This window comes from Palaemon carinicauda, chromosome 6 (assembly GCF_036898095.1).
Source record: "Palaemon carinicauda isolate YSFRI2023 chromosome 6, ASM3689809v2, whole genome shotgun sequence".
NCBI classification, from domain to species: Eukaryota; Metazoa; Arthropoda; class Malacostraca; order Decapoda; family Palaemonidae; genus Palaemon; species Palaemon carinicauda.
The window spans coordinates 28,336,857-28,347,034 of record NC_090730.1 but is presented as its reverse complement, the minus strand read 5'-3'; the positions used below and the strand labels follow the sequence as shown (position 1 = coordinate 28,347,034).

The window sequence follows — 10,178 nt, the reverse complement described above, 5'->3', positions numbered from 1 at the left end:
GGATTTCATTTATAAATTTGGGCTATGCCCAGTGCTGGGCCTGAGACCATTCAGCACCTAAAAAAGGAGGTGGGAATGGTGGTAAAGTAGGACTTAGAGCAATTGCAGCGAAGGGCCAAAGAAATGCTATCAAGGCCTTCGAGTAATGCCTACAGTAATCCACCTGAGATGCACTGACAAGACTGAACACCCCTGGGGCCTTCAATATTTTCAACCTCTTCCCAATCATTTACTGTGTAACAGGTTATCTTTATATAAAGCTTTCTGAGACTTGATTCTTTAATATAATAAAGAGTAAAAGTGTCACTTTCTGAAACTTGATAAAAACCCATACTTATCTCAAATTTCTCTGATCCACTTTTCCCATCCTTACTCTAGATATGATATGACATAGTAACATCATTTTGTTTACAGAGCCTTTCTACTATCCCCTGCTTTTTCTAATTGTAAAACTAATGCTAATTGCATTAAAATCACCAAATATTTGGAAAAGTCTGTCCTTGCATTGTAATTTTCCTGATAAATTCATAAAATAATTAACAATATTTTTTTATCTTTTAATTACACATCAATTTTTAATACAATTAGTGATAGGTAAAACCATTCAGTTGTTATCTTAACCTTACAGATTGCCTTGTGCTGCAAACTGTTGGCAACAGAAAAAGTTCTCCTTAATCTATAAGAGAACTGTTGTGTTGCATGGTTTCTTGTTATTCATCCATTCCTTGCAGTCTCTTCTTTCTTACCTGTCAAACTTCATCTTGCTCCAGTTTTCATCCCTCACTTAAAATTGTATTCTTCCTGCCAGTCCTAATGGAGTTGAGAGAGATGTCAATAAGTGATAGGTGAAATTCTACATTAAAAATGTTACACAACGAGAACCTATAAAACTGACAGTGAACTATACTTAATTGTTAATTAGAGTTCAATTATTTCATAAGGGTGCCTACAATATTTGAAGAATGCATACATACATACATATACCAATGCCCTTCCCCTTATTTTAGGGGGTAGTCGACATCAAACAAATGAAACAAAAAAGGGGACCTCTCCTCTATATGTTCCTCCCAGCCTGACAAGGGACTCAACCGAGTTCGGCTGGTACTGCTAGGGTGCCACAGCCCTACCTCCCCCATTATCCACCACAGATGAAGCTTCATAACGCTGAATCCCCTACTGCTGCCACCTCCGCGGTCATCCAAGGCACCGGAGGAAGCAGCAGGGCCTACCGGAACTGCGTCATAATCGCTCGCCATTCATTCCTATTTCTAGCACGCTCTCTTGCCTCTCTCACATCTATCCATCCATCCATCCACCCAAACCTTGGCCTTCCTCTTGTACTTCTCCCATCAACTCTTGCATTCATCACCTTCTTTAGCAGAGTCATTTTCCATTCTCTTAACATGGCAAAACCACCTCAACACATTCATATCCACTCTAGCTGCTAACTCATTTCTTACACCCGTTTTCACCCTTACTACTTTGTTCCTAACCCTATCTACTAGAGATACACCACCCATACTCCTAAGACACTTCATCTCAAACACATTCAATTTCTGGCTCTCCGTCACTTTCATTCCCCACAAGTCCGATCCATACATCACAGTTGGTACAATCACTTTCTCATACAGAACTCTCTTTACATTCATGCCCAACCCTCTATTTTTTACTACTCCCTTAACTGCCCCTAACACTTTGCATCCTTCATTCACTCTCTGACGTACATCTGCTTCCACTCTACCATTTGCTGCAACAATAGACCCCAAGTACTTAAACTGATCCACTTCCTCAAGTAACTCTCCATTCAACATGACATTCAACTTTGCACCACTTTCCCTTCTCGTACATCTCATAAACTTATTCTTACCCACATTAACTCTCAACTTCCTTCTCTCACACACCCTTCCAAATTCTGTCACTAATCGGTCAAGCTTCTCTTCCTCCTCTGCAACCAGTACAGTATCATACGCAAACAACAACTGATTTACCTCACATTCATGGTCATTCTCGTCTACCAGTTTCAATCCTTGTCTAAGCACTTGAGCATTCACCTCTCTCACCATTCATCAACATACAAGTTAAACAACCACGGCGACATCACACATCCCTGTCTTAGCCCCACTCTCACCGGAAACCAATCGCTTACTTCATTTCCTATCCTATCACATGCTTTACTACCTTTGTAGAAACTTTCCACTGCTTGCAACAACCTTCCACCAACTCCATATAACCTCATCACATTCCACATTGCTTCCCTATCAACTCAATCATACGCTTTCTCCAGATCCATAATCGCAACATACACCTCCTTACCTTTTGCTAAATATTTCTCGCATATCTGTCTAACTGTAAAAATCTGATTCATACAACCCCCCCCCCCTACCTCTTCTAAAATCACCCTGAACTTCTAAGATTGCATTCTCTGTTTTATCCTTAAACCTATTAATCAGTACTCTACCATACACTTCTCTTTGAATTACAACACTCATACACATCTCCCTTACCCTTATATAGTGGTACAATAAACGCACAAACCCAACCTACTGGTACCATTGATAACACAAAACACACATTAAACAATCTCACCAACCATTCAAGTTAGTCACACACCCTTCCGTCAACATCTTAGCTCTCACACCATCCATACCAGATGCTTTTCCTAATCTCGTTTCATCTAATGCTCTCCTCACTTCCTCTCTTGTAATCTCTCTCTCATTCTCATCTCCCATCACCGGCAACTCAACACCTGCAACAGCTATTATATCTGCCTCCCTATTATCCTCGACATTCAGTAAACTTTCAAAATATTCTGCTCATCTTTTCCTTGCCTCCTCTCCTTTTATCAACCTTCCATTTCCATCTTTCACTGTCTCTTCAATTCTTGAACCAGCCTTCCTTACTCTCTTCACTTCTTTCCAAAACTTCTTATTCTCTTCATATGAATGACCCAATCCCTGACCCCACAGCTCAGTCAGCTGCACTCTTTGCCTCACTTACCTTGCGCTTTACTTCCACATTTTTCTCTCTATAGCTTCCCACATACAAATACAAAAGCTAATGGCTGGTATAACATTTGTATATCCGTGTATTTTCCATGGTAAATTTTACGCTTTTGGCATATTTAGTAATCGTCTCTGACACTTTATTATGCATTTTTCAAAATAATCATAATAGATTGTGAATATATAACCAAACGACAAAGAAATACGGAGAACATCCCTTACAGAGACGTGCAGCAAATTTTCTTGATGAATATCCTATCCTAGAAAATATAACAAAACTGATAAGGTATTCCTCAGGAAACCAGAGAAAATTGTAGAATTACTTTACCAAGATAAATAGCTTTCCACGGAATTTTTTGATGAAAAGTAAATAAATAGGTACCAAGGTTAGAAAATGGTTGCATACGAGACCAATGGAATATAACAAATTGGACTTTTAAGCAATAAAATAAATTGGGTGCTACTATAGTGTGATTCCTACCATCAGGATTCTACTATAGTGTGATGCCTACCCAATTTTTGGGTATGAGGTGATTCCTACCAAAGGAGGATAGATGAAACATACTTCCTCACACTATTTTAATCTATTCTATTCTATAAAACATACTGAAAAATCCATAAAACACACTTTAGGTTAGGTTAGGTTAGGTTGGATTGGGTAAAATGGTCGTTTTGTTTACACTATTTGCTTGTTTAATTAGTTTGGTAATGCTTAATTGAGGTGTTACTCTTGTAATAACACATTAGAAGGGGAATATTACATTATTTGGTTGTTTGGTAGAAATCACCCTATAGTAGATTTGAATCCCAATATTGAGGTAGGAACAGAAAATGAGGGTAGGAATCATGCTATAGTAGCATCATAAATTGTATTCATCAAAAACTATTCAAAACATGAAATATACACTCATCAAAAACTATTCATTCAAAACATGAAATATAGACAATCTCCTACACAAAAGTGCAATAATCTGAATTTCAAAATCCCAACCAGAGATTGTGAGTTGCACCCCTTAAGAAAGATAAGAAGAAAAGATGACCAAAAAAAAGTGATAAAAGAAATTATCGCAAGAAAGCGTACGATAGTTCATAGGGAAGCAATGTGGAATGTGATGAGGTTACATGGAGTTGGTGGAAGGCTGTTGCAAGCAGTGAAAAGTTTCTACAAAGGTAGTAAAGCATGTGTTAGGATAGGAAATGAAGTGAGCGATTGGTTTATGGTGAGAGTGGGACCGAGACAGGGATGTGTGATGTCACCGTGGTTGTTTAACTTGTATGTTGATAGAGTGGTGAGAGAGGTGAATGCTCGAGTACTTGGACGAGGATTGAAACTGGTAGACGAGAATGACCATGAATGGGAGGTAAATCAGTTGTTGTTTGCGGATGATACTGTACTGGTTGCAGATACGGAAGAGAAGCTTGGCTGATTAGTAACAGAAATTGGAAGGGTGTGAGAGAAGGAAGTTGCGAGTTAATGTGGGTAAGAGTAAGGTTATGAGATGTACGAGAAGGGAAGGTGGTGCGAGGTTGAATGTAATGTTGAACGGAGAGTTACTTGAGGAGGTGGATCAGTTTAAGTACGTGGGGTATGTTGTTGCAGCAAATGGTGGAGTGGAAGCAGATGTACGTCAGAGAGTGAATGAAGGATGCAAAGTGTTGGGGGCAGTTAAGGGAGTAGTAAAAATAGAGGGTTGGGCATGAATGTAAAGAGAGTTCTGTAAGAGAAAGTGATTGTACCAACTGTGATGTATGGATCGGACTTGTGGGGAATGAAAGTGACGGAGAGACAGAAATTGAACGTGTTTGAGAAGAAGTGTCTAAGGAGTATGGCTGGTGTATCTCAAGTGGATAGGGTTAAAAACGAAGTAGTGAGGGTGAAAACGGGTGCAAGAAATGAGTTAGCAGCTAGAGTGGATATGAATGTGTTGAGGTGGTTTGGCCAAGTTGAGAGAATGGAAAATGGCTGTCTGCTAAAGAAGGTGATGAATGCAAGAGTTGATGGGAGAAGTACAAGAGGAAGGCCAAGGTTTGGATGGATGGAGTGAAGGAAGCTCTGGGTGATAGGAGGATAGATGTGAGAGAGGCAAGAGAGCGTGCTAGAAATAGGAATTAATGGCGAACGATTGTGACGCAGTTTCGGTAGGCCCTGCTACTTCCTCTGGTGTCTTGGATGACTGCGGAGGGAGCAGCAATAGGGGATTCAGCATTATGAAGCTTCATCTGTGGTGGATAACGGGGGAGGGTGGGCTGTGGCACCCTTAGCAGTACCAGCCGAACTCGGTTAAGTCCTTTGTCAGGCTGGGAGGAACGTAGAGAGGAGAGGTCCCCTTTTCTGTTTCACTTGTTTGATGTAAGCTACCCCCCAAAATTGGGGGAAGGGCCTTGGTATATGAATGTATTTACATATATATGAGGTATACACAAATCTATGGTAATTATCTACTGTAAAAGATAATTATTACAAGGCCTTCAACTGTTTCACCTAAAGGTTTCTATTTCATAAAATGCATAAAAGTAAACTACGCAAAGGAATAACTACTTACTTAGATAGGGCATGCAGGGGTTGGAAAATGTACGACAGTACTGCTTAAGTGAACATATATTTGTTAAGATAGGATATTGATGATACGAAATAGTACCAATCGAGCGGTGTGTGTTGTCTCAGAGCTGTGAGTAGACTACTTACCAGATGGCTAGACACCTGAACAATTCGCTAAGTTGAGGCGTTAATGTATTCCTCATCTTCATGTGGTGGTGGTACGTCTTCATCCTCTAGGGTAACAAAGCCATCCTAAAACAAAAATAAAATTGTTTTCAGCATTTTTCATCAGTATTAAAAGATTAAGAAATGAAATCCTTTTCAAATATTCCAATAAACATCACTCATGAGCCAAAAATCTTAAGCTCATGAACCTCCCCTAATGATCATACAGCTTTGCTCTAGCTCTGGTTTATCAATATTTAACAATAAAACTAAAAAATACAATTTTCTTTCTTTTCAATAGACATGCCTCTAGTACAGTAACGGATACTAGCGTTTAAATGCAACTATTAACTTTATGGAGAGGTGCCTTGGGTGCTAATTATGTGTATATGGCCATTCTCTAAGACATTGTCCTGTCCTTTGGCTCTGCCATTCATAAGTGACTTTTCTTTAAGCCTTTAAACATATGGCTTATCCAACCCACAAATCCTTTCTTGTGTGTGCTGAATTTGATTTGTCGACAGCCCAAACTCCAGATTGTTAAAATTTAGGTTTTTTAAGTTTAAATGATATCTGGATTTCTTGGTTAACTACTGCATATACTGTACAAGGGAATTACTTCTGTGTAACCATGATCCACATTCTCATATTGTGAGAAGTGAGAAGGCCTCACTGTTCCTTTTATAGATAAGTATGTTTTTTATGGTTGGCGACTTGAAGTTCACAGCATCCTTTCACTTCTGGGGGAAATCTCGAAAAAACTAGGCAAGTTGATTTAGAGCAGGGATGATGCCAATGACATGCCAGCACCAAAATCCAATAGCGCACTTAACAAGTCAAGTTTAGTTGGTGATAAGCTTCTAAATTTCTTAACTTTTTTTTTTTTTGTGAAATCTTAAAGGGCAAGCAAGTACTGTTAGGAAAAATACAAATTACTTGAAATTTGTGATTTGTTCCAACACGGAGTACTTACCTCGAACTACTTTCTTAGGAGACTTATACCTTAGGAGGTGGGAGTATACCACAGGACCCAGAGACTGTGATGAGGAGAGAAAAGGTGGAAACCTAGATAGGAGGCTAGGTTCTGCTGACCCTCCGAGAGAAAACATGAGAAATAGGGAAAACTACTCAAAAAACTATCTTAGTGTCTAAGTAACTCGCCTCTGTAAAAATCCTTGGAGACGTATCCAATCACTGACGATGTATCCCATGGTAGTTAAAGGATTTTAGTGTCATTTCAGGGAAGGTAATAAGGGAACAGGGGGGGGGGGGGTTAAGGAGGGAACCTGTGTCTCTTGGACTTACTGCCCGTGGTTTCCCTGGGGCTACACCTTTAAATCTTTTGAAGCGCTGAAATGACGGGACCGAGAGAGAATCCGTCCAAGGACCTCCTCGAGCATTCCTTCAAGTAGTGAGCTGCGAAGGTTGACTGATTGGCCCAAGTACCCGTCCGCAGGATTTGGCCGACTGCCATGTTCTTCTCAAAGGCCAACAAAGTACTCAGACCTCTGATCTCGTGGGGTCTAGGCTTACCCGGAATAGGAATTCCTACACTACTGTAGGCTCTCATGATCACTTGCCGTAGCCAGAAGGAGATCATGTTTTTGGAGACTGGTTTCTTTACTAATACTGAAGAAACGAACAGACTCTTGATTTCGGGTCTAAGTCTGGCTGTCCTCTCCAAGTACTTCCGTACTGCTCTGACAGGGCACAGCCGCAAGTCCTTCGGGTTGTGTGAACGTGGGATTGCCGGCACCGAGAATCCTTCAAACTTAGGGTCCCAGACTGCTGGGTTCTGGGTCTTGGCCACAAAGGATGGTACGAACCTGAAGTTAGCTTCATGCCAGCCCTTTGAGTGTGACACCTCGTATGAAAGTCCATGAAGCTCCCCTACCCGTTTTGCTGATGCCAGTGCTAACAGAAAAACTGTCTTGAGGGTGAGCTCCTCGTCTAAGATGTCCTTTAGAGGTTCGAAGGGAGGTTCTGACAGCATCTTCAGGACTCTAGCCACGTCCCACTGGGGCACTCTAAACGCTTGAGGGGGGCATGATTGCTCAAAGCTCTAGATGAGCATCGAGATGTGTCTGGAGGAACCTAGATCGATGCCCTTCAGGAGGAAGACTTGTCCTAGGCCGGCTCGGACTCCTTTAATGGCTGGGATAGACATATTTACCTCGTCCCTGAGATAGACTAATAAGTCAGCTATCTCCGGGATGGAGACTTTCAACGGCTTGATGTTCTTTGCGACGCACCACTTCGTGAAGGTAGCCCATTTAGCCTGGTACACAGCGGCTGACGACCGTCTCAGGTAACCTATCATCCTCGTTGCGGTCTTCGCCGAATACCCTTCCTTCCTCAATAGACGCTCGATAACCTCCACGCGTGAAGGCAGATGGACCGAGGGTTTTCGTGGAACCTTTGAAAGTGTGGCTGCCGGAGAAGGTCTGACCTGTCCAGAAGGGGCCAAGGTGGAAGGCGCGCTAGTTCCTTTAGATCCGCGAACCACTCTCTCTCCGGCCACCAGGGTGCTACCAGTCATCCACAGGTTGTCCGCTTTCCTCACCCTGTTGAGGACTTGTCTGAGCATTCCGAATGGAGAGAAGGCGTAAACGTCGAGGTTGTCCCAAGGATGCTGGAAGGCGTCCTCGAACGCCGCTCCTGGATCTGGCACAGGAGAACAAAACACGGGGAGCTGTGCGTTCAGCCTCGTAGCGAAGAGGTCTATTACTGGCGAGCCCCACTTCTGAATCAGAGTCTTGGCCACTTCTGGGTGCAAGGACCACTCAGACCCCACCACTTGACCCATTCTGCTGAGGCCGTCGGCCAGGACGTTCCTCTTCCCTGGAATGAACCTGGCCGAGATCTTGATCTGCTCCCTTTCGGCCCATTCCAAGAACTCCAACATGAGGCCGCACAACTCCCTCGATTTTAGTCCTCCTTGCTTCTTTATGTAGGCCACCACCGTGGCGTTGTCGCACATCAGTGCCACGGTGTTTCCCCGGAGCTTCTGAACGAACTCTAGGCATGCCCTTTGCACTGCCATCATTTCCAGTACGTTGATGTGCAGGTTCTTCTCTTCAGCTCCCCATCTTCCTCTCGCTGTGCTGTCGAGGAGATGAGCACCCCAACCCTCCCTGGATGCGTCCGTGAACAGGAGCATCTCCGGAGGGTCGGCCGCGAAGGGCATCCCCTTGAGGGTGTTCTATGTGTCGTGCCACCACTCGAGGATCTCCTTCGTATCTGGGGACATCGGGACCACCTTGTGCGGGGAGTCTCTCTGGTTCCAGGCCTCCTTCAGGTTCCACTGTACTCCCCTGAGTTTGAGTCTCCCATGTGGGACTAGCTTTTCCAATGACACGAGGTGGCCTATCAGTCTCTGCCAGTCCCTGGCTCTCCTGAGCTGACCCGACAGGAAGGGCCGTAGGATCTGGCTCAGGTTGTCCAATCTCTCCGCGGAAGGGAATGCTCTCGCCAACCGGGAGTCCAGGACCATCCCGAGGTAGGTCATCCTGGTGGAGGGTATTAATTGGGACTTCTCCAGGTTGATGGTGATACCCAGGACGCTGCAGAACTGCAGGAGCTTCGCGCCTTGCCCCCCTCAGTACTTCCCTTGAGGCTGAAAGCAACAACCAGTCGTCCAGGTACCGAATCAGGCGGATGCCCTGTTCGTGAGCCCAGGCTGAGACTTTCGCGAAGATCCTCGTGAATACCTGAGGGGCTGTGGAGAGACCGAAGCAGAGGGTCTTGAACTGTAATGTTTGGGTACCCCATTTTATCCTTAGGTACTTCCTGCTGGAGGGGTGGACAGGGACCTGGATGTATGCGTCCTTGAGGTTTATGGACATCATGAAGTCTCCTTCCCTCAAGGCCGCTAGGACCGACTTCAGAGTGTCCATCTTTAAGTCGGTCTTGCACACGAACCTGTTGAGGGCTGAGAGGTTTATGACCGGTCTCCAGCCCCCTGTCACTTTTTCCAACAGGAAGAGTCTGCTGTAGAACCCTGGACCTGGGTTCTTGACTGGTTCCATTGCCCCTTTCGCCAGCATAGCAGAGACCTCTTCTTGCAGGGCCGTCCTTCTCAAGGGGTCATTCGGTGCCAACCATTCCGCCTGTAGATCTGGTATCAGAGGTGGGGGTCCACCAGGAAGGGCAACCTGTACCCTTCTTTCAGGATGTCACGGTCCACGGGTCCAATCCGTGGTCCGCCATGCTTGCCAAGAATGCTTGAGGCATCCCCCCAACCTGAGGCTTCGGCAGGAGTAGGGGGCCCCTCTCCCTATCTCCTTCGAGAGGCGCGACCCGAACGACCTCTTCTGGCGGCTGAATAGGAGGGCCTGAATGCTGACTGCGCAGCCGACGTTCCCCTACGGGAGGGCTGCGAAGGTTGCTGCCAGGATGTAGTAGGGGCGTCTCTCCTGGGCTGGTTAGGTGAGGCGCGAGGTGGGAGAGGGACGTCAGAAGGTGCTCTTCTA

The 10,178-nt window shown here is 44.4% G+C and overlaps 1 protein-coding gene across 4 annotated transcripts in view; it reads right to left on the bottom strand.

The window, feature by feature from the left end:
• Positions 1 to 543: 543 nt before the first annotated feature.
• LOC137642534 (microtubule-associated protein RP/EB family member 1-like) overlaps positions 544 to 10,178 on the bottom strand; it is a 65,301-nt gene continuing 55,666 nt past the window's right edge. For all 4 annotated transcript variants that reach the window (XM_068375165.1, XM_068375163.1, XM_068375164.1 and 1 more), the window contains exons 8-9: positions 5,689 to 5,793; positions 544 to 810 (exon numbers count right to left, since the gene is read on the bottom strand). In XM_068375165.1, coding sequence (XP_068231266.1) covers positions 5,716 to 5,793 — 78 coding nt within the window. In that variant the 3' untranslated portion in view covers positions 544 to 810; positions 5,689 to 5,715. The remainder of the gene's footprint in view (positions 811 to 5,688; positions 5,794 to 10,178) is intronic.